At 45.1% G+C, this 23,951-nt stretch overlaps 3 protein-coding genes across 3 annotated transcripts; all 3 read right to left on the bottom strand.

The window, feature by feature from the left end:
- Positions 1-977: 977 nt before the first annotated feature.
- Positions 978-1,922, bottom strand: LOC113269454 (olfactory receptor 52B4-like). The gene has a single exon (XM_026518344.3). The coding sequence runs from the start codon at positions 1,920-1,922 to the stop codon at positions 978-980; it is 945 nt and encodes a 314-aa protein (XP_026374129.3).
- A 10,378-nt stretch (positions 1,923-12,300) lies between these two features.
- LOC113269455 (olfactory receptor 52B4-like) lies at positions 12,301-13,269 on the bottom strand. The gene has a single exon (XM_026518345.3). It carries the CDS (start codon positions 13,267-13,269, stop codon positions 12,301-12,303), a length of 969 nt encoding a protein of 322 aa, XP_026374130.2.
- A 4,404-nt stretch (positions 13,270-17,673) lies between these two features.
- On the bottom strand, positions 17,674-18,255 carry LOC113269525 (RNA polymerase II subunit A C-terminal domain phosphatase SSU72 like protein 3-like). Its single transcript, XM_044390894.2, has one exon. The coding sequence runs from the start codon at positions 18,253-18,255 to the stop codon at positions 17,674-17,676; it is 582 nt and encodes a 193-aa protein (XP_044246829.1).
- Between the last annotated feature and the right edge of the window lie 5,696 nt (positions 18,256-23,951).

Below are 23,951 nucleotides of genomic sequence, written 5' to 3'. Positions count from 1 at the left end.
GAAGTATCAACTAAAGAGCACACTGGGAGGAGCTGTGGTTGCAGAGAGTCATGGGGAAGAGATGAGAAGTGGGTGTGGAAGGAGGAATAGGAGTTTTCCACGAGCTGATGGAGGTTATCCCAATGCAGAGCAGGGCCATGGAAAGCGTGGCATCATCTTGGAAAGGTGAGGCGTTAATGGCCTGGTGCGTCTCACACTCGGTCCTCTTGGAAGGTGATATGGGAAGTGTTGCTATAAAGGTCAGGAATCAGGTCATCGAAGGCCCTGAATGCCCCACTGAGGAAGGAATCATTGAAGAACGTGGCCTGATTCTAAGATTTGGGGGAGTTCCCCTTCCTCAGCTTCTCCCCAGCCACACACCACCCCTCAGAAACCACAGGAGTCTTAACCCAACACAAGACTAATCAGCCTCAGGTTTCTCAGATATTATTCTGTAAAATATGGAACATGCAATTCATTTACATTCTCCTATAAGAAGCACACGTGATGGCAGGATATAAATTATACTAGAAATAACAGTGAAGCCTAGGAAGCCCTGATTCTAAGAATGTCATTTAGCCAAAATGAAGGACATACAGGAATGAAGGTTTGTATCTTTTTGTCCAGATATCACAAGATGTCTCAGAATTGCAAAACTCAGCGAGGAATAGTTGAGCAAATTCCCAGAAGAGAGTACTGTTCTTATTGGTATATTTCCAACAATCAGGCTATTGTTTAAAAGGACAGAACTTCAGGAAAAAAATTCATGCTGTCCAGGTTCTTGCAGACGGTAGTTTGCCCAGTCAGACATGACAAAGCTCTCTGAGGTTATTTTGCCAATCGAAAATATAACTCCTGCAAACTCCATGATCAATTTCCTCCAGAAATTAAATTTACTGAGTTTTTCCTACTGTTTCAGTCGACCCACGCCATGCACTAATTTCACTACACTTTCATTGATAGCTAGAGATCCTGGAAAATCTTCTTCTCTGCCAATGTTATTTCTGCTTTGGAAAAAATACGTGAGCCGCCTGCTCCCAGATTTGCTTGGTCTTAATGCCATAAATAATGGGATTCACCATAGGTGGAACCAGAATGCAGACATTAGCCAATAAGATGTGGGTATGAGGTGGAATGTGGCGTCCAAACCGCTGAGTAAGACTTGTAAAGATCGCAGGCCCATAAAAGAGGACGATGATGCAGACATGGGAGCCACATGTGTTAAGAGCTTTGTGGCGAGCCTCTCGGGAAGGCATGTGGAAGACAGCACGGAGAATCAGCACATAGGAAACAAAAATTAACAGGACGTCTAAGACCACTGTCGACATGATGACAAAAAGTCCATACCAGATGTTCACACGAATGTCGTTACAAGCATATTTGGCCAAACCAATGTGTTCACAAAAGGTGTGTGGGATAATATTATTTTGGCAGAAAGTCAATCTTTTCAAAAGAAATGTTATGGGGAAAATTGTACAATAACTTCTCAGGAAGATGGTCAGCCCAGCTTTCCCGATCAGAGCACGTGTAAGAATAGTGGTGTATCTCAGTGGGTAGCATATGGCAACGTAGCGGTCAAACGCCATCACCAGCAAGACCCCTGACTCAGAGATGAAGGTGGAAGAGTAGAAAAAAACCTGAGTGATGCAGCAATCCAGGGAGATCTCCCCAGCACGGAACCAGAAGATGGCCAAGGCCTGGGGAACTATGCAGGTGGAGAGGACAACATCTGCCGCGGCCAGCATGCAGAGGAAGAGGTACATGGGTTCACGGAGGCTGCGCTTGGTGAGGATAATGCCCACGAGCAGGCTGTTCCCAAGCAGGGCGATGACATAGGAAATGAAGAAGGGGATGGAAATCCACCTGTGCTGGTCTTCTAGCCCAGGGATGCCCAGTAAGCGGAAGACCGTGTGGCTGACAGCCGTGTGGTTTAATGCAGTCATGCCTGGGGAGACCTTCCAGGACCTCATCTCCTATTCACAGACAGAAGAAAACACAGATTTTCTTGAAATATTCTTTGTGAAGACACTAGGAGATTTTGGCATATCTTACACTCTGTCTTCTTGGAACATGCAAATAATAAGACACATACAAAGGTAAATAGAATATATTCTCTGCCCTCAGTGAGTGACACTTTAATTAAAAGATACATGTTTCCAACAACCAAAAATATTGTTGTAGGTTCTTTCCCTATAAACAGATGGTTATGAATGCAAGAAGGAAAACGGGGGGGGGGGCCACGAAGGCAGTTACAAGATGGTGCTTGAATTTGCGATTGAGTCATTCAACATAAGGTCAAGAACGAAAAGGGGAATCACCATGAAAAATGTTTGCATTCTTGAGACGTTTCCAGCCCAGGGTAGCTGATGGACAGAAAACACTGAAAGGGGCAGGGGAGGGGCTGCACAGGCAGATTTTCCTGTTGGTGAAGAGCCTTTTTTTTTTTCTTTTTTAAGATTTTATTTATTTGACAGAGAGAGGCAGCCAGCGAGAGAGGGAACACAAACAGGGGGAGTGAGAGAGGAAGAAGCAGGCTCCCAGCGGAAGAGCCTGACCTGGGGCTCGATCCCAGAACTCCGGGATCACGCCCTGAGCCGAAGGCAGATGCTTAACAACTGAGCCACCCAGGCGCCCCTGGTGAAGAGCCTTGATCACAACTTCACACTTAGACTCCATCCTTTACACAGGGAGCAGCCAATAGATGTCTTGAAGCCAGGAGTTTAGAACAATTACTCTACTTTAGAAGGTTACTTATGGGCATTTATTGGAATAGTAATTGGCTGAAGACACAGGATTCTAAATGGCTAGTGGTATTCTAGGAAGAGAATGGATCTGAACGTAATACAGTCACAGAGGAATTAATCCAGTATTTATTATACATCTATTTATGCCAGAGATTTTAGTAAGCACTTCGTATGTAGTCCTTCGTATTTTTTTGCACGTAGATATTGCATATCCACTCCAGGAATTGGATATTTTCCCCATGTCACACTAAAAGTAAATGCAGAGAAAGACAATTATCATATGGTTTCACTCATTTATGGAACATAAGAAATAGGAAGATCGGTAGGAGAAGGAAGGGAAGAATGAAGGGGGGGTAAACAGAAGGGGGAATGAACCATGAGAGACTGTGGACTCTGGGAAACAAACTGAGGGCTTCAGAGGGGAGAGCGGTGGGGGAATGGGATAGGCCGGTGATGGGTATTAAGGAGGGCACGTATTGCATGGTGCACTGGGTGTTATACGCAAATAATGAATCATGGAACATTGCACCAAAAACGGGGGATGTACTGTATGGTGACTAACATAACAAAATAAAAGTTATGTTAAAAAATAATAATAATAAAATAAAAGTAAACGACACTCCGTCATGCCAAATGTCACAAACCAATTATGGATAAAAATGAGATTTGAAATTTCAGAATTGATCGCATAATTTGCTCACCTGTAAAGAAAGTCATGAGACCTCTAAGGGGGAATACTGACAGGGCCTGTGAGCCCAAGGTGAGGGAGGCGTCCCTTGTGTTCACACCTTAGGAAACTAAGTTTAAAAACTACTGAAATTGGAAAGGAGAAAGCGCATTTTTGCTGGGCAGGCAGCAGCAGCAGCACATTTAGAAGATTTCGTTGAAGGTGGAGATTTTATCATATATTTGCCAGTATACTTTCATTCATTAGTCCTTCGGCAAGTATATTTTGAGCATTAAACTATTTTTCAAGCATCATAGTACAAACTGGTGATATAAAAAACTGAGACCCTCCCAGGAACCTAGGGGCTTATGGTTTAAGAATGAATCACATTTATACAGGGAGTTTTGGAGAATTGGTGACAAATATTTATCCCCTCTGAGGAAGAGTATCTCAAAATACCTATCTCAGTAGCTAAGTTATAGCTTATGCTCATTCACATCGGATCTTCTACCCCCTGACTCCCGCTCTTGGTGCCTCTGCTGTTTTTCTTTCTGGAGAGGACAATCAGCCCCTCTTACCATCCTCCTGCTGACGGGAGAAACTGTTTTACCATTAGTTACTCAAGGGAGTCCAGCTGGCCTTGAAGGAGGGAAATGTCTCTATAGAGCACGTAGCTGGGAGGCAGAGGCCCGGGAAGACACAATAAAGCACAGGCAGGGGCTGGAGATGAGGGAAGATCATAGAAGCTGCTGATGCCAGATGGTTGGGGGAAAGGAGAAGCAGGAATGTTTTTTATTGATTCAGCCAAAGAGCAAAACCAGGGAGCTCAGGGGATGGAGATCTGCCTGTTTAATGGGACTCCTGTTGGAATGACCTCGTTCTAACACACGTTCATCCGCCGTGACCCCTCTAGGACACCCCTCCCCCACACTTTCTGCTCACATCTGCCCGAAATAGCCTGGCTCTCTCCGCAAAGCCCTTCCCACACCCTGCTTTCTGAAGCCCAGCACAGGTCCCAGTCCTTCCCAGGGCTCTTCTCATATTTGCCAAGATGTGTCTGCAGTCTTAGTCAATATCTTTCTGTTTTCTCATACCCAGCCTAATTACTAGGGCACCTGTTACTTTTTGGATGGCATCTCTTTATCCACTTGCTTTCAATAACATCAGATAGCCCATGTACTCTAACCCGCCCTCCCAGACCTCCCTCTCCACAGCGGCCATGACCAACCATCACCCGCCTTCCCAGACCTCCCTCTCCACAGCGGCCATGACCAACCATCACCCGCCTTCCCAGACCTCCCTCTCCACAGCGGCCATGACCAACCATCACCCGCCTTCCCAGACCTCCCTCTCCACAGCGGCCATGACCAACCATCACCCGCCTTCCCAGACCTCCCTCTCCACAGCGGTCATGACCAACCATCACCCGCCTTCCCAGACCTCCCTCTCCACAGCAGCCATGACGAACCATCACCCGCCTTCCCAGACCTCCCTCTCCACAGCAGCCATGACCAACCATCACCCGCCTTCCCAGACCTCCCTCTCCACAGCAGCCATGACGAACCATCACCCGCCTTCCCAGACCTCCCTCTCCACAGCGGCCATGACCAACCATCACCCGCCTTCCCAGACCTCCCTCTCCACAGCGGTCATGACGAACCATCACCCGCCCTCCCAGACCTCCCTCTCCACAGCAGCCATGACCAACCATCACCCGCCTTCCCAGACCTCCCTCTCCACAGCGGCCATGACGAACCATCACCCGCCTTCCCAGACCTCCCTCTCCACAGCGGCCATGACCAACCATCACCCGCCTTCCCAGACCTCCCTCTCCACAGCGGCCATGACCAACCATCACCCGCCTTCCCAGACCTCCCTCTCCACAGCGGCCATGACCAACCATCACCCGCCTTCCCAGACCTCCCTCTCCACAGCGGCCATGACCAACCATCACCCGCCTTCCCAGACCTCCCTCTCCACAGCGGTCATGACGAACCATCACCCGCCTTCCCAGACCTCCCTCTCCACAGCAGCCATGACCAACCATCACCCGCCTTCCCAGACCTCCCTCTCCACAGCAGCCATGACGAACCATCACCCGCCTTCCCAGACCTCCCTCTCCACAGCGGTCATGACGAACCATCACCCGCCTTCCCAGACCTCCCTCTCCACAGCAGCCATGACCAACCATCACCCGCCTTCCCAGACCTCCCTCTCCACAGCAGCCATGACCAACCATCACCCGCCTTCCCAGACCTCCCTCTCCACAGCGGTCATGACGAACCATCACCCGCCTTCCCAGACCTCCCTCTCCACAGCAGCCATGACCAACCATCACCCGCCTTCCCAGACCTCCCTCTCCACAGCGGTCATGACCAACCATCACCCGCCTTCCCAGACCTCCCTCTCCACAGCGGTCATGACGAACCATCACCCGCCTTCCCAGACCTCCCTCTCCACAGCGGCCATGACCAACCAGATTGGTGCCCCCGGTTCTACCATCCTATGTCCACATACATGAATAGCCTCCAAGAGTCCTGTCACCTCTGGCCTGTCTGGGACATAACACCAGCCCAGTCCTTACCTCGACCCAGGAACCTTTCTACTCCCAGAGAGACATACACTCAACTGCCTTAGACTGAGTCTTCAGGAACAGACATGAGGACAGCAATTGGGCTGTTTATCCTCTGTTATGAGAGCCCTTAAGGGAGCACTACGCCAGGGCCCCAGGGACAGGGCCGTCTCCACCAGCCTCGCCCTCATCCCAGCTGGGCTGGTTCTCTAAGACCATTGCCCACCCCCTTCACTTCTTCCTGCTCCATTTCTCTCTTGTTTCTCTACAGATGCTAGGATACAGAAACTATGTACCACCTAAGCCAGCCTTGCTACATGCCCATCTTATTGCAATTGTAATATAAATGCTTACAATTAAGATGGACTCAGTTTTTAACGTTTTACTCTTCATAAGAAGGATTACGTGAAACTTTCATGAGTTTCAAATTCCAGGCATGAATCTAATGTTCAACTCTGTTGTCCGAGGCTATCTCAACGCACAAGCTCACCATTAGTAAAGGCACGTGAGTCTTAATGACCTTAGCCATGTTTCTATTTCCTTTGATTGACTCCTTTGGCTGCGTTCAAGATTTTTCACTTTATCTTAATTTTCAGTTCGATTGGGTTGGGCCTAGGCAGAGCTTTCTCTGTTTTTATCCCCCTTGAAGTTCACTACAATTCTGGAATCTCAGTGAGCTCATTATATTTACCACACTTGGATATATTCAGCAAGGATTTCTTAGGAAACATTTTTCTGTCCTATTCTCTTATTTCATTTTGAAACCCAACAACACATATTTTGACCTTGTTACACCAACACCTGAGGGTCTGTTTTTTTATATTCTTTTTCTCTCTCTGCTTCAGTTGGATAATTCTTGCTAGATCTTACGGTCTATGTCTAGAAGTAAGTGACCTTGCTTGAAGGGTAAATGCTTTTGCAGTTTGGTTGTACCCTGAAAGATTCCCTTCTTAGAGACTAGCCTATTTTCATTCCTGCCACCAATGTATGGAAGCAACTTTTTCTCACAGCCTTGCCAGTACAGCATATGTCAAGCTTCTGAGTATTTGTCGGTCTGATAGGACGTCAAGTGTGGCTGACCATCTGCAGAAGCGGCAGCCAATAATTCTTCAATCTGCCACACAAACAAGCCAATTCCCCCACCATGAAGGACCGTCTATTACCTGGTCCCTTGCATTTGTGATGGCCTCATGACTTCCTTAGACCAATGGAATGAGGCTGAAGTATTATGTCCTCCGCTCACTGGGTCGAGAGTTAAGTGAAAGCAAAAACAGTCCGAAGGTGATTACACAATCAAGGAACTTCAGGGGAGATTGGATGGAACGTGAGGGATACAAAATAATTAAAAATAAAGTTATTGACATACTGTAATGTTAGGTTGTTGCCTCTTAGACGCTAAAGGATTTCTCTCATTTGGGGAGGTTTCGTTGTTTAAAAAAGAAACACAAATCCAGAAAACAAAAGAAATGAATTGCTTAATGAATTATTTATCATAGGGCAAACGTCACCCAGGTCAAGATAAAAATGTGTCAGACACACCTTTATCGATGTCCATGTGCCCACTTTCAGTCACAAGGCCCTCCTTCCCGGCCTAACTTCTGTAGTTACATTTATATTCCAGTCTCTTAGCAATCTGCATCCAAATGCTGTTGTTTTTTATCTTCAACAACTTGTGAACGTTCCATTTGCCCCTCATCTTGACTAAAACTGGGCTGCTTACTCAAGAAACCACTGTAGTATCTCCAACATAGTGAATCCAAATCTTCATACCCACACCTCATAGTCGAGCACAGATGTTGAGAGTCACGATTACAACTCCCAATCATAATCTCCCCACCCTTCAGGAAAAACACCAACACTAGTGCTGTTCATGCCACCTGGAAACCGTTCTCCCACCATATTTACCTAACACCTGATCGAGACCCACTCTTCTCACTCCATGATTTCTAATGATGGTTTTAGCTCCAGACACACAGGCGTCCTTACCCCCAACTACCACCATCTTTCTTAGCAACTGCAGCAACTACAGAGTTTACCTCTCCAACACCTGCAATGTTCAGTGTTTGGACTCTTCCCCAACTGCCTTGGTCTACACACTACCAAAGACCCCAACTTCTGTGGTAAAATCCAGAACTCTGCCACTAGATCACAACTGGAAACAGCCCATTCCCCAATCTAAAAGTTCCAACTTTTCTATCTTCTTAATTTATTTCTTTTGAACTCTAGGTGCTGTTAAACCAACCATCATTCCACAGTCCATTGACTCTAAGTCCCATTCCTTTTCTTCATCTCCCCTCGTACACGTAGGTTTTGTAATCCAACACTGTGATCACTCCCTTTCAGCACCCACAGCATTTTACACCTCTCTCCCTGTCATATTCCTTACCTTGCCCAAACAGACCAGAAGTCAATGATCAACTTTTTCTAAATTTCTTCCAGATGGATTTTCTGGCAAAAATAATACCAACTGGGCAAAACATTTCGATCTTCAGAAGACCTCAAGTGTTTGTTCGCATTACTCGTAACTACAATCTCAAATGATCCTTCCCACCCTTCCCAAATCATGACCCTGACTACCCACTGTCAGCTGAGGGACTTATCTTAAAGGACACTGAATCAATAGGAAAACACTACCAGGAGAAAAAGCACTCACCTCCTTACCACCAGCACTTCACACATATATATATGGGCCTGGCCATCGTTGTGAGGCAGAAAATTGACAGTGATTTTATTTTTTTTCTGCTTTTTTTAAGTTTTTATTTAAATTCCAGTTAGTTAACATATGGTGCAACATTAGTTTCAGGTGTGCAATGTAGTCATTCAACACATCCATACAACACCGGTGCTCATCACAACAAGAGCCCCTCCTTAATCCCCATCACCTGTCTCACCCATCCTCCCCACCTGCCTCCCTTCTGGCAACCATCAGTTTGTTCTCTATAGTTAAGAGTCTGTTTCTTGGTTTTCTTCTCTTTTTTCCCCCCATGTTCATTTGTCTTGTTTCTTAAATTCCATATATGAGTGAAGTCATAGTGTATTTGTCTTTCTCTGACTGACTTATTTCACTTAGCATAATCCTCTCTACCTCTATCCACATCATTGTAAATGGCAAGATTCATTCTTTTTTATAACAGAGTAATATGCAATATATATATACATATATGTGTGTGTGTGTATATATGTATATATATGTATCCCACATCCCCTTCATCCATCAGTCAATGGACATTTGGGCTCTTTCCATAATTTGGCTATTGTTGATACTGCGGCTATAAACATCAGGGTGCATATATCCCTTAGAATTAGTATGTTTGCATTCCTTAGGTAAATACCTAGTAGTGCATTGCTGGATCGTAGGATACTTCTCTTTTTAACTTTTTAACTTTTTTGAGGAAACTCCATACTGTTTTCTACGGTGGCTACACCAGCTTGCATTCCCACCAACAGTGTAAGAAGATTCCCTTTACTCCCCATCCTCGCCAACATCTGTTGTTTCCTGAGTTGTCCATTTTAGCCATTCTGACCAGTGTGAGGTGGTATCTCATTGCAGTTTTTTTTTATTTAAATTCAATTTATTAACATAGAGTGTATTACTAGTTTCAGGGGTAGAGTTCAACAATTCATCAGTCTAATAGAACGCCCAGTGCTCATTACATCACGTGCCCTCCTTAATGTCCATCACCATGTTACACCATCCCCTGACCACCCTCCCCTCCAGCAGCCCTCACTTTCTTTCCTATGATTAAGAGTCTAATTGTCTCCTCTGATTTCATAGTTTCATTTTTCCCACCATTCCCTTATGATCCTCTGTTTTGTTTCTTAAATTCCACATATGAGTGAAATCATACAATAATTGTCTTTCTCTGATTAACTTATTACACTTAGTATAATATCCTCTAGCTCCAACCACGTCATTGCAAATGGCAAGACTTCATTTTTTTGTTGGCTAAGTAATATTTCATTGTATATATACGACATCTTCCTTATCCATTCGACAGCCGAAGGACATCTGGGCTCTTTCCGTAGTTTGGCTATGGGGGAACCCTCTTACACTGCTGGTGGGAATGCAAGCTGGTGTAGCCACTCTGGAAAACAGTATGAAGGTTCCTCAAAAAGTTGAAAATAGAGCTACCTTATGACCCAGCAATTGCACTACTGGGTATTTACCCCAAAGATACAAATGTAGTGATCTGAAGGGGCACCTGTACCCCAGTGTTTATAGCAGCGATGTCCACAACAGCCAAACTATGGAAAGAGTCCAGATGTCCATCGACGGATGAATGGATCAAGAGAGGTGGTATATACATACAATGGAATATCACTCAGCCATCACAAAAATAAAATCTTGCCATTAGTAGCGACATGGATGAAACTAGAGGGTATTATGCTAAGAGAAATAAGTCAGTCAGAGAAAGATCGTTATCATATGATTTCACTCATATGTAGAACTTAAGAAACAAAACAGAGGATCATGGACGAAGGGAAGGAAAAATCAGAGAGAGGGATAAACCCTAAGAGATTCTTAACTATAGGAAAGAAACTGAGGGTTGCAGGAGGGGAGGGGGAGGGGGATGCGGTAACTGGGTGATGGGCATTAAGGAGGGCGCTTGATGTAATGAACGCTGGGTGTTACATGCAACTGATGAATCACCAAACTCTACCTTTGAAACTAATGATATGCTATATGCTAACTAACTGAGTTTTTTAAAAAAGAACATCAAAAAAATTCCACTTTTTCTCAAGGTACAACTACATATATGTCCATCTATATCTAGAAATATGTTTATATATTTTTATTATTTTTACACAAACACATAAAGATACATAAAGAAAAATATGGACACATACATATCAAATTATTAACAAAGCTAATTGTTGTATTTTAGGTGACTTTTTTTCCTGCTTTATTAAAGTATAATTGACATTTAAGGTACACAATGTGACATTTTTATATATTTATACATTGTGAAATGATTACCAAAATCAAGCTAATTAACATATTCATTACCTTTCGTAGTTGCAATTTGTGTGAGGGGGTGAGAACACTTAAGATCAAATCTCTTAGCAAATTTTAAATATGTAATAAAGTATTATTAACTATAGTCACCATGCTGTCCATAAGATCTCCAGAAGTTATCCATCCTGCATAACCAAAATATTGTGCCCTTTGTATGTGATTGTCCAGGGATATCACAAGATATCTCAGAGGATGAGAAACTCAGTGAGGAATTATTTTACAACTTCCAAGACCAGAGCACTCACTGCTCTCAGTTCATAGCAGCCAAGAGCAGGCTGCCTCACAAAGGGCCACTTTGGTACATTAATTATTTTCAATAAAAGCTATTTAAGAAACAGTTGATGCAAGAACTCTCAGACCCATACGGTCCCCCTGAAAGCAGAAGACAAAGCTCCCACATGAAGAATACCCTCCCTGTACCAAGTAAAAAGACAACCTTATCACCAGAGATAGGGACTTGAAAGTTGGGAAAACCATAGAAACAAACCTTGTTGTTTTTTTTCTAATCTACTACCTCGGAATAAATTCTGCTTAGAATTCCTTACTAATGGGGTGCCTGGGTGGCACAGCGGTTAAGCGTCTGCCTTCGGCTCAGGGCATGATCCCGGCGTTATGGGATCGAGCCCCACATCGGGCTCCTCTGCTGTGAGCCTGCTTCTTCCTCTCCCACTCCCCCTGCTTGTGTTCCCTCTCTCGCTGGCTGTTTCTATCTCTGTCAAATAAATAAATAAAATCTTTAAAAAAAAAAAAAAAGAATCCCTTACTAATTTAAGCTCCCAAACACCTGTTTTCTTTATCCTGTCAATTCCTCACAAATTTATTGTCTCTTTGTCTAAAAAGTATAAAAACTGTCTGCCTCAGTCATTTCTTTAGGTCTCGATTTCATTATTGGGCTTCTGTGTGCACATAATAAACCTTTGATTTTTTTCTCATGTTAACCTGTGTCACATCAGTATAATTCTTGTCCAGCTTGAACACCATGAAGGATAGAGAAAGAATTTTTCCTTCCCTACAATTTCATCCATTACCAAAAATTAGGCTATTGACCTGGAGGACACATGACTGTGGAAATTCACATATCCAGCCACAGGCTCTGTTCAGGAGGTAGCCGGCTCAGTCAAACATGGCACTGCTCTCTTGTTGCTTTGACAGTAGAAGATGCAAGTCTCTGTCACCTTCCTGGTGAACATGCTTCAGAAATAGAGTTCACTGAGCTATGTCCTAGAGATTGAGCTTACCACTAGTGTTTTCACCCACTGCTTCCACAGACCACGTCATCGATAACTAGAGATGCTGAAAATGCTATATTCCTCTGCCAAGGTTATTTCTGCTTTGGAAAAAATACGTGAGCCACCTCCTCTCGGATTTGCTTGGTCTTAATCCCATAAATAACGGGATTCATCATAGGTGGAACCAGAATGCAGACATTAGCCAATAAGATGTGGATATGAGGCGGAATGTGGCGTCCAAACCGCTGAGTAAGGGTTGTAAAGATCGCAGGCCCATAAAAGAGGATGATGATGCAGACATGGGAGCCACATGTGTTAAGAGCTTTGTGGCGAGCCTCTCGGGAAGGCATGTGGAAGACAGCACGGAGAATCAGCACATAGGAAACAAAAATTAACAGGACGTCTAAGACCACTGTCGACATGATGACAAAAAGTCCATACCAGATGTTCACACGAATGTCGTTACAAGCATATTTGGCCAAACCAATGTGTTCGCAATAGGTGTGTGGGATAATATTATTTTGGCAGAAAGTCAATCTTTTCAAAAGAAATATTATGGGGAAAATCGTACAATAACTTCTCAGAAAGATGGTCACACCGATTTTCCCTATCAGAGCACGTGTAAGAATAGTGGTGTATCTCAGTGGGTAGCATATGGCAACGTAGCGGTCAAACGCCATCACCAGCAAGACCCCCGACTCAGAGATGAAGGTGCAGTGGATGAGGAAGAACTGAGTGATGCAGCGATCCAGGGAGATCTCCCCAGCACGGAACCAGAAGATGGCCAAGGCCTGGGGTACTGTGCAGGTGGAGAGGACAACATCTGCCGCGGCCAGCATGCAGAGGAAGAGGTACATGGGTTCACGGAGGCTGCGCTTGGTGAGGATAATGCCCACGAGCAGGCTGTTCCCAAGCAGGGCGATGACATAGGAAATGCAGAAGGGGATGGAAATCCACACGTGCTGGTCTTCTAGCCCGGGGATGCCCAGGAAGTAGAAGACGGTGTGGCTGACACCGGTGTGGTTTAAGGAAATCACACCTGTGGAGACTACCAAAGACATCACCTTCAATTCATAGACAGAGCTGAAAATACAAATTTTCCTGCAATCTTCTTTGTGAAGACACTAGGAGCTTTTGGCATACCTCACACTCTCCATTTTCTGTGAACACGCAAACAATAAGAAACATAAAAAGTCAAAGGACATATTCTCTACCTCAACGAGTGATAGTCTAATTTGACATATATGTAGATGGCCCCAGCTAATCAAGTAAAACACATTATTGTATGTATTTCTCCTACAAACAGAGGATTATGAATATACAAAGGAAATCATTATATGTATCTGGAAAGGCTGTAACAGATATTTCTTGAACTTGACTTTGTAGTAGGTAGTTCATGATAAGGAAAAGAATGAAAAGGGAGGGAAGCAAGAGAAGAAAATGTGGGTTTTCAAATGAAAGTATAGCAAGTTCACTGAACAGTGTTTATTCAGCTCCAGGTAGCTGTGCATAGGGAATACTGAAGAAAGCAGGGTGGTGTTTGTTCAGGCAGATCTGGCCTAACTGATGGACATGAGATCTGAAATCTCTCTGACTTCACCACATTATGGGCTCACTTGCAGAGAGGGTCAACAGACCTTTTAGAAGTAACGTTGACGGAGTCCGTGTACCTGAATGAGGCACTGCTCATGCTCACACCTTAGGAAACTAAGTTTAGAAATGACTGAATTTGGAAAATAAGGCATTATTGCTGGAAAGGGATGTGCACAATATTGGGGGGGGGGGTTTCTGCAGGTGGAAATTTTATCAACTCGTTCTTAGTATACATTCATTCATCCATTCATTCACTTGGTCATTCAGGAAGCAGTAACTGTTTTTCAGGCACCATATTATAAACTGGGGAAATAGAAGAAATGGGAATTTGCCTGAGTTCTGCCCTCCTGGTTTGACAGGAAATCACATTTGTAAGCAGATAGGTTGAAGAATTGAAGACAAATGCTAATACTCCTAGTGACGGAATATTTAAAAACATCTAGCTTAGTAGCTAAGGTGTATCTTACACTCATGAACATTATTTCTTCCATTCCATTATCCTCTTGGTGCCCCTAATTTTTCTTTCTGGGGGAAAAAAATCAACTCCAATTTCTATCCTCCAAGTGCTGGGAGAAGTTGTTCTGCCATCAGTCACCAGTCAAAGGAGTCCATTCAGTCCAGGGCAGGGCACTGTCTCCTAAAGAGCATATGGCTGCTCTGTGAGGACGTTTTCTCCAGTGAGGGAGCTGATCTGCAGGATAACCAGTGGGATGGCATCAGAGGGAGGTGAGGGCAGGTGTGTGCCCCACAGACCTGACTGGGAAAGGAAAGAAGAAAATGGCAAGAAGGAAGAGGCCACAGAAGACACAAGCAAAGGCAGGGCTGGAGAGGGGGCAGATTACAGAAGCTGGTGAGGGCCAGATGTTTGGGGGAAGGGAGTAGCAGAAAAATTTTTTATTTTTTGAACTTTTTCTTCCTTTAAGTTGGCTCCACACCCAGGGTGGAGCCCAGTGCAGGGCTAGAACTCACAACCCGGAGATCAAGACCTGAACTGAGATCAAGAGTCAGTCGCATAAGTGACTGAGCCACCCAGGCGTCCTGAAGACATTTTATTAATAGGCGCCCCTGAGAGAAGGCAGGGAGCTCAGAGGTTGAGGATTTGCCTGTTCAACTGGTCTCCTGACCAAACTTTGGTCTGACACATCCTCAACGGCCCATTCAATGCCCCTGCCCTGTAGTTCCCTCCTCATATCTGCCTGAGACGTCCCGGGCTGCTTCCCATGCCCAGCTTTGGGAAGCCCAGCAGAGATTCCAGTCATTCTCTGGGCTCTTGTCATGTTTGCCAAGGAGGGTTTGAAGTAAGTCAATATCTTTTCTGTTTTCTCATGTCCCACCTAATCGTTAGAGCACTTGCCACGTATTAGATTACTTCTTTCTTGAGCAAACTTCATTAACCTCAGCTGCCCATGGACTCTCAACCACCCTTCCCACACCACCCCCTCCACTTCTGCTGTAACCAACCATTGGTATCGCTGGTCTTTACCATTCTTGTGCACAAAAGTCCTGTCCCCTCTGGCCTTCCTGGGATGTGGCACCAGCCTAATCTTTACCTTGATCCTGGCACCTGCCCCTCTACACACATGTCTAATTCACTCACCAGCTCTTACTGAGACTGGAGATGACATTCAGCTTGTTGGGACTGAGGCACTGGGCTGTTTATTCTCTTTCATGAGAGCTCTTGAGGGAAGTCATTACATCAGGGCCCCAGGGACACAGCTGTCTCCATCAGCCTTGCCCCTCCTCCAAACGGCCTGAATCCCAGCTCCCTAAGTGCTCTTTCCCTCCCTGGCCCTCACCTGACAGCTTCTCGCCCACTCCTCCCCACCTGCTCTAACTCCACCCCACACTGAGTGTTCCCATTTATGATATTTCACTACAAAAAGTTCTCCCAGCTAAACCAGGCCTCTTTAATACCTACACTGGCATTAAATATTGAATTCAAGTAATGAATAGTAAAGTTATTTTTCGATCTGTAATATCCAAACATGTAATATGCAAAGATTTTCAGATTTTTGTTTTTCATGTAAAGGATGATGTCGCAGTTATATTCATCCCAGGACTAGTCATGAGATTCATATTTTGAAGCCATAAATAATGAATTTTCATTCTTTCCTAAGGGTTCATAAACGTCCATGCATAATTTGTAAATTACATGGGATTCTTGAGATTCGTGACACATTTTATTTCATTTGCCTTCCTAGTGTATCATTCTGCTTAGTGCTTGCTCATCAAAAATCCACATTTATGGTTGCTGGAAGAAAAAATTCTCCTGCTTTGTTTATATATTTTTATAACTAATTTCATTTGGTTTTCCTCATCCTGAATGTAGGATGTGAACTTTTTCAACTTGGAAATAACTTTATATTCTAACTGATTAAAAAGCAATCTTGTACAGTATTGTTTTAAATTAGATAACAAAGACAGGAAGAAGAAAGTAACCCCACATTCAGGGGGAAAAAAAACGTGTCTTTTGATATAAATGCATAAATTATTGTAGCTAGTTCTCCATAATTTATGCTCTTCTAAAAAACTCATATTAGTGAAGAGAAGGAAAAATTCTTTTCTATCGACCAAAGTGTTCCAGCTGGACTAAGAATTAAAGTGACATGAGATAGATTAACAGGAGAAAAAAAAATCAGTTTTATTATGTGCTCATCGAAGCCCAATAATGAAAGTGAGACCTAAATAAATGACGAAGGCAGACAGTTTTTATACTTTTTAGGCAAAGAGACAAAAATCTTTAATGAATAGACAGGATGGCTCAATTAGTAAGGGATTCTTTTTTTTTTTTTTTTAATTTATTTGACAGAGCGAGAGACAGCCAGCGAGAGAGAGGACACAAGCAGGGGGAGTGGGAGAGGAAGAAGCAGGCTCCCAGCAGAGCAGGAAGCCCTATGCGGAGCGCGATCCCAGGACCCTGGGATCATGACCTGAGCGGAAGGCAGACCCTTAACCGACTGAGCCACCCAGATGCCCCAATTAGTAAGGGATTCTAACTAGAACGTGGGCTGGGGTAGCTGATTAGTGCCAAGTAACAAGGGATGCTTGTAGAGACTTCTGGGCTCTAAATTTCTCACTCCTGGGGTTAAGGATGTCTCTGCCTGTTGGGGCAGGGTGCGTACTGTCGCCAGCATGACAGAAAGGCCAGTACGGGTTGTGTCTCTGCACAATGTCAGCTTTATTTAATCATAAAGCAAGGTTAAAGCAGGTTCAGGCTTCCAAACTCAATGACATTTCACTATGCATTTAACTTGGCTTCATACCCGTCACATAAAGCAAAGCACAATACAAAGTCACACAGCAAAGGAGCTACCACAAGGGCTAAGAGATTAAGGAACCAAACCAAAGACGGTCCGAGCGTGCGCAGGTGAGATGGGGCCTCGTCCAGCCTGGGTCCCTTGCGGCTCGTGCTGCTTCAAGTTCAAGCAGTGCAGGATCTCTGTTATGTTCCGAGATCGGTCGGCCAGAGCCTTGGGCAGCAGGTGCCTTCACTGTTTCTTCGCTGAATATCCTTCCACGAATCACTTGTCCTGCGCTCCATGATGAACTTCCCTTCGCTCATCTGCAAAACGCAGGCGGTGGCGGTGACTTCCTGGCAGACCCACGCGAGCGCCGAATTGCTTCTTCGGTCGAAAGTACCCAGAACAATGTGCCCAGGTTTGGACCATCCCCATGACTCCTGGCCCTTGTCCTCCTTTCCCGAGGAACGCTTTTTCTTGCTCAACTCTGCCCCGGTGGCATATACCTAATGATCATAACGACAGAAGTTAGTGGGAAGGACGTTAAAACCCCTTCTCACAGAAAATACGTACTAGTCCAAACTCCACACGAAAGTTGTTCCCGAACGAAGGCGCCGACTCCAGCCAAGCCCTTCAGTAGAAGCAGACCGTGTGAAGAAAGCTCTTTCCTGTTTTCTCCTCCGCCGCCAGCAGCAGCTGATCCAGACTGTCCACGTCGTCCGCCTGCTGCAGGCTCTGGCACAGCTCGCAGATGACGAAAGCCCCGACGGTGGCGTCCTCCAAGGTGTCTGCAATGTCCACGTTGACCACGTGCACCGGCTGGAAGGTCACCTGCTCCCTGGCGCACAGCTCTTGCACCACTCGGTCATAGACACCCTCCTCGCAGGTGAAGATGACGTCGAAGGGGTCGCTGCACTCCTGAAACCTTTCAGGGCGCGGCTTGATCTTGTCGTTTCTCCCCAAGAGGTACAGGATTCCGTTCCTGCTGTAGCATTCCCGGTCTTTCCTGCAAAGGTCCTCGTACATCTGCTTATAGGTCGTGGAGAAATCGTAGATCACCGGGCGATTGCGTGAGCGTCCTGGGAGTTTCACCCGAGATCCGACTCCGAAAGACTGAACGCGGAACCCTCTCTTGCGGAGGATGCTGTGCGCTTCCATGCTCCTGTTCACGTTGCTCCTGCACACCACAGCCACCCTGAGCGGGGACGAGGGCATGGTGGCTGCCGCTGGGCGCTGCGGGGGCTGCGGGGGCGCTGCGACCAGGGCACGGACCACCTGGCTCTGCTCTTCCCACCAGCAGAGTGTCTGAGGACGGGCAGCGGGCTTATTAGAGTCGGTCACCTCCACGGAGTGGGCGGAGACTTCCAGGACATCCAATGGACTCCGTTTCAGCGGGTGGAGTGTCATCTGATCCTGAGACCCATAACCTAATCACAACAACTGTGAGGTGGTTACGTCCACTACACCATCGAATCCCAACTAAACCACTAACTCTCGATCAGGGTGTGGCCACCCAGCGCAGGGATGTGAAACCTGCAGTTGGCCGGTTGGTCTACATGGAGAATGAGGACTGAGGTTGACAGTGCCCAGGTCAACTGGGCTAATTGTAAGCATGTCACTGCTCTGCAGTAACCTGGTCAGGAATATGGGTGGAAAATCTGTTTTGAACTTACATCCAATTCAATTCTACACACAATGACATATAAGTATCCTTGCACATTCATACACATTTGGATTTTCTAGAAATACAATTGTGTAAACCTTAGCATTGTACATTGTTTTGCCCAAAAATTCATACAATCGTTCACCAATGGAAACAAATCACATGCTGGGCAACATCCCTACTGATAGTGTATTAGAAGTTACAACACGGTGTTTTCTGTATTTAATACTCTTAAAATCACAATTCTCAAGCAAAATCAGGCATTGATCTTCCAACTAGCAAAGTGTCCCAGAACAGGAACCAGGTTTATTTATCCTCAGGTATATTTATATTTATTTATGCTCAGTCTCCTTCAAGGAGTGGGTGGAGACTTCAAGGACTTCTTGACTGATTCAGTTTGATCAAGTGTAGTGCAATCTAATCATGCTAACCGTAATCGAATCATAGAACAATCAGATGATTGAATCACCTGTACCTCTGATTCCCTTGACAAGGGTGCTGCTGCCTGGAGGGAGCATTTTTAAATCTGGAGTTATCCCTGTGGGTTCGCTTTTGTATTTGGCTAGAGAGGAGGGATAGGAAAAAGGAAGAAAGGAAGGAAACTTCTGGAGGAAATGGATATGTTCATGGCACAGATTGGGGAGATGGTTTCTCAGGTGTATATTAATCTTCAAACTCATCAAGTTGTATACATTAAATTTGTACAGATTTTGTATGTCAATCATACCTCAATAAAGTGTTTTTTAAGGAAATCTTATTATAGCTACGTAAATGTCAACAAGGAGCACTGTTTGGTGGGGCGCCTGGGTGGCTCAGTCAGTGAAGCGTCTGCCTTCAGCTCAGGTCATGATCCCAGGGTCCTGGGATGGAGCCCTGCATCGGGCTCCCTGCTCAGTGAGGAGGGTGCTTCTCCCTCTCCCTCTGCCCCTCCCTTCCTTCTGTTCATGTTCTCTTGCACGTGCATGCTCCCCCTCTCAAAATAAATAAATCTTTTCTAAAAAATTTTAAGAAGAGTACTGTGTAGGGGCGCCTGGGTGGCACAGTGGCTGGGCATCTGCCTTCGGCTCAGGGCGTGATCCCGGCATGATGGGATCGAGCCCCACATCAGGCTCCTCCGCTATGAGCCTGCTTCTTCCTCTCCCACTCCCCCTGCTGTGTTCCCTCTCTCGCTGGCTGTCTCTATCTTTGTCAAATAAATAAATAAAATCTTAAAAAAAAAAAAAAAAGAAGAGTACTGTGTGGCTTTTTGAATCAGTGCAATCTGGCTAGTCAATTAAAGACATCTCAAAGAACTTACCAACATAGATCCCATTTTTCAAAATCATCAAAAAGGCCAATTTTATCAAACCATTTTATTGCTTAAATCTTGTAAGTCATATAAAAAGAGAACACACAGGGCAGAGAGTAGAATGGTAGTTACCAGGGGCTGGGAGAAATGGGGAGCCACCTCTCATTCTGCCCCTGAGGTGGCCACAGATGCCGTAGAATGGATATAAAGTTTCAGTTATGCAAGATGATTGAGTTCTAAAGATATTCTCTGCATAGTGCCCATAATTAACAATACTGTGTTGCACACATAAAACTGTTAAGAGGGTAAAAAACATAATTAATTAATTAATTAATTAATTAACATTTTTTTTAAAAAGATGTCAACACCTGGGGCCCATCCCAGACAAACTGAATCAGAATCTCTAGGTATGGAATGTTCTGTCATCCTGATTTTACTTGCTAATTCCTGTCATCCCTTTGTCCACCCAACCTTTACATTTCAAAACGTATTTAATGCCAGAATTTAGTCCATACACATTTGCTGTAAAGACTGTTGCTGTAAAGACTGTTGTACTTCATCCCTTGTGTTTTATCTTCTTTACATTTTTGTTTCTGCCCTTGATTTTCTTTATTTTTGAGATATTTATCAAGTTGTTATAACTCCATTCTGTCCTTGTTAATTTTGAAGTTCTACTTTGACCTTCCATTTCATTAAATGGTTACCTGCGCTTTCTTTGCCCTTCCTAATCACATCGCATTTCCCTGCTATTATTTGAAGACAAAAGTTTTATAAACCTCTTCATTCCTTTTCACAGACTGTATTCCTAACTCCGAGGTTTTGCTGAGACATGTTGTTAATTCTAATTCAGTGGTCCTAACCTAATTTATCTTGGAGATAGCCCCCTTTGATTTCTGAGTCCCTATAACTTAGAATGGACTTTTGCCTGAAGCCCCAACTTCTTTTTCCATTAGACTTCATAATAAATTATTTAAATATTTAATCCAACTTTCAATGCTTGCCTCTGTTTTCTTTATTTTTCTTTACATTCCTCTGCCCTCGTTTCATTCTGGCTCACAGGACTGATAATGTTTGAAAAGTCTTCTCTCAAGTATTTTTGAGCTGCTGCGTATTTTCCTTTCACCCTGACAGATGAGCCATCTTGTGGCTGGGTAGACGTTGGGTATAGTCCTTAACTGTCATTTCACTGTCTTTGTTCCAGCATTAGAGATAAAAAATCTAATTCCAGCATGATTTTCCTTTTATACATAAGATGTTCTTTTCAGCTTAATGTCTGTAAGATTTTTCTCTTTCTCCTTACAGCTAAAAATCTCTACCAGCCTATGCCTTTCTCACCAGTCTAGTTCAGTGGTTGTCAGTCGTTTATTCATTATCACCCACCTAAGGAGCCTTTTAGACATTTTTTTCCTAATTCCCCCTATGAAATTTCGATAGCACAGATAAATCACAGATAAATCTGCTTCTGTACCGTATCTGTGCTTTATACATAAAAAGAGTAAGATTTTTTCCCACCACCACTGCCACCACCAGCCCCTGAAATCATTTTTGCCTCCTTAGGAGTAATATCCCCCCTGTTGAGGAAGTATGAGGAAGCCTGAAACACAGTGAGCCTTTTATAAGAGCTCAAGAAATAGTCTACTAGGGGCGCCTGGGTGGCACAGTGTTTAAGCGCCTGCCTTTGGCTCAGGGCGTGATCCCGGCGTTCTGGGATCGAGCCCCACATCAGGCTCCTCCGCTAGGAGCCTGCTTCTTCCTCTCCCACTCCCCCTGCTTGTGTTCCCTCTCTCGCTGGCTGTCTCTATCTCTGTCGAATAAATAAATAAAATCTTAAAAAAAAATAAGAAAAGAAATAGTCTACTAGTCTATTATTGTCTATAATTATTGTCTCCCAACCGTTAATGCAACGTAGTCCTTCTGAAACTCAAGTAATGTACATGCTTTATTCTAGATTTGTCTTTACATTTTTGCTGCTTGTTTTGAGATAATTCTCAAATCTACCTTGTATCTCAAGAAAGACCACCTTTTCCTTCAATGCATTCACTAAATTATTTGTATGAGAAATAACAGTAGGGATTTAAAAAACGTTTTTTTGCCATCCACCCGTCAATTTCTTTAACGGAATTTACCCTTCGTCTGAGTTGTCTTCGTTCTCCCCTAGTATCTACACGTCACTGGGGGCACGTGCAGTTTGTTCTGACTAACCGGACAAAGGCTTGTGCACCCAGCTCACTGAGGCTCAGGTCTGGTTGTTCCCAGACCCCAAATGGGAGCAGACCCAGCGATGGTGGAAGGCAAAGTGGTCTCTATTCCCCACAGGTGGTGGTGAAGACCAAGGAAGTGGCAGCTCTCCTCTGATGCACCTGAGAAAGCCTTCCCGTCCCCTCGCCTCCTACATTCCACTCGTGATTTCACCTTGGCCTTCTGGGTCCTGTCTCGGAACACCAAAATCAACCTCCCTATCCTCCCTCCCTAGAGCTTAAGCCTAGGCACTAACTTAATAGCATTCAGAAAGCACTCCCATACTCCCTAGTTCTGCCATCAGGCCTTGAAGCAACCACCATCTCCTCCTGGCTATCGTTTTACAACTCCCTTACAGAGCATGGGATGGATACAACGATCTACTTACCCCAACCCTAAGTCAGTCCATCTCTAAGACACCGATACTATCTGTTTCATTAAAGGGTGGTGGAGAGCTGAGGTGTATGTCCTTCTTACTGTGCTCTCGCTGACGGGGACCCAGCTGGGTGAGGGGAGGGGGACCCAGGCTGAGGAACCCTGGGGCAGGAGTGGAGCCTCTAGATGCAGTGACAGCACCCCAGGGAGCCCTCAATCGGCTGAGTAGACTCCAGTGGGTGCTTTGCCTTTGACCAGACAGAGTGTCCACGAGGATGAGGTCCCCAGGATGGACTTCCAGTTCTCACCTGAGGCCTGAGGCCCACAACCACCTCTCATTCTGCCCCCCAAGGTGGCCACAGACGCTGCTGAACATCGCTTTTGGAGCCCGGTCCCGGGAGAGCCTGAGAAAGGACTTGGGCCACTGGAGGTCCCACCCTGGCCGGCCCACTGCCTCTCCTCTGCTGCTGACCTGAGGGAAAGGGAAAGTTGAACGTGTGGCACGTGAGGCTGGTGGGCGAGAGAGGCAGCACTCCAGAAGGGCACTGGGGCCTGAGGGGCAAGGGGGAGGAGGAACAGATGGTCAAGCAGAGAACCAGAGAATGAGCATTCTCAAGACCAAGGGAGAGAGTGTCTGGGAGAGCCAAGTGCTCACCAGGTGAGCTGCCACCGAGGTGCCCTGTGGAGTAGTGAGACCCCAGACAGGGTGTGGCGTTTGGCTAAGAGCAGTTGATAGGAACACAGCATCCCACTTAGACTGAAGTCTAGAAAGCTCAAGATGTGGCACTGGACATAGAGTTTATAGAAGAGAGGATGTTTAAAGTTCTCCCCTTACCTGCTTTCAGAATAATGACTTAGTCTCCTAGAACTTCCAAAGGGAAATCATTTTTTTTCAGACCCAGAATAAACTCTTGCCTTATAAAACCCGTATTAGATGGGCTTCAATCCATGGCAGATATTATGCTTTTGGATGTTCACATTGTCCCATCCTGAGGTCTCTGCCTCCGTGCTGACATGGGTGGGAAGGAGTGAGCCTGGAGGCAGAGACCACTTACAAGTCAGGTGACGGAGGATGAAACCTAAGTCAGTCAGTACCTCGGAGCTTCAGGACATTTGTGGGTGAGCAGTATTTCCGGCCTCCACATCTGAGCACAACGGAGTAGCTTATGCCACACTAACCCTCCTATCAACGGTAAATGCAGACACTGGATAAAATACATGAAGCAACTGAAAGTAGTAGAGAGAAACCGAGTCAGGCAGGATTTGAAGGAGAAGCAATTGCTGGAGACAATGTAGGTGCAGCCAGACAATCCCATTTGCCGGTTGCTTTTTCCCCCAGGGCAATTG

This window comes from Ursus arctos, unplaced genomic scaffold (genome assembly GCF_023065955.2).
Source record: "Ursus arctos isolate Adak ecotype North America unplaced genomic scaffold, UrsArc2.0 scaffold_22, whole genome shotgun sequence".
In the NCBI taxonomy this organism is placed as follows: domain Eukaryota; kingdom Metazoa; phylum Chordata; class Mammalia; order Carnivora; family Ursidae; genus Ursus; species Ursus arctos.
The sequence above is the reverse complement of the archived record's forward strand: the minus strand, read 5'-3'. Positions and strand labels throughout refer to the sequence as shown.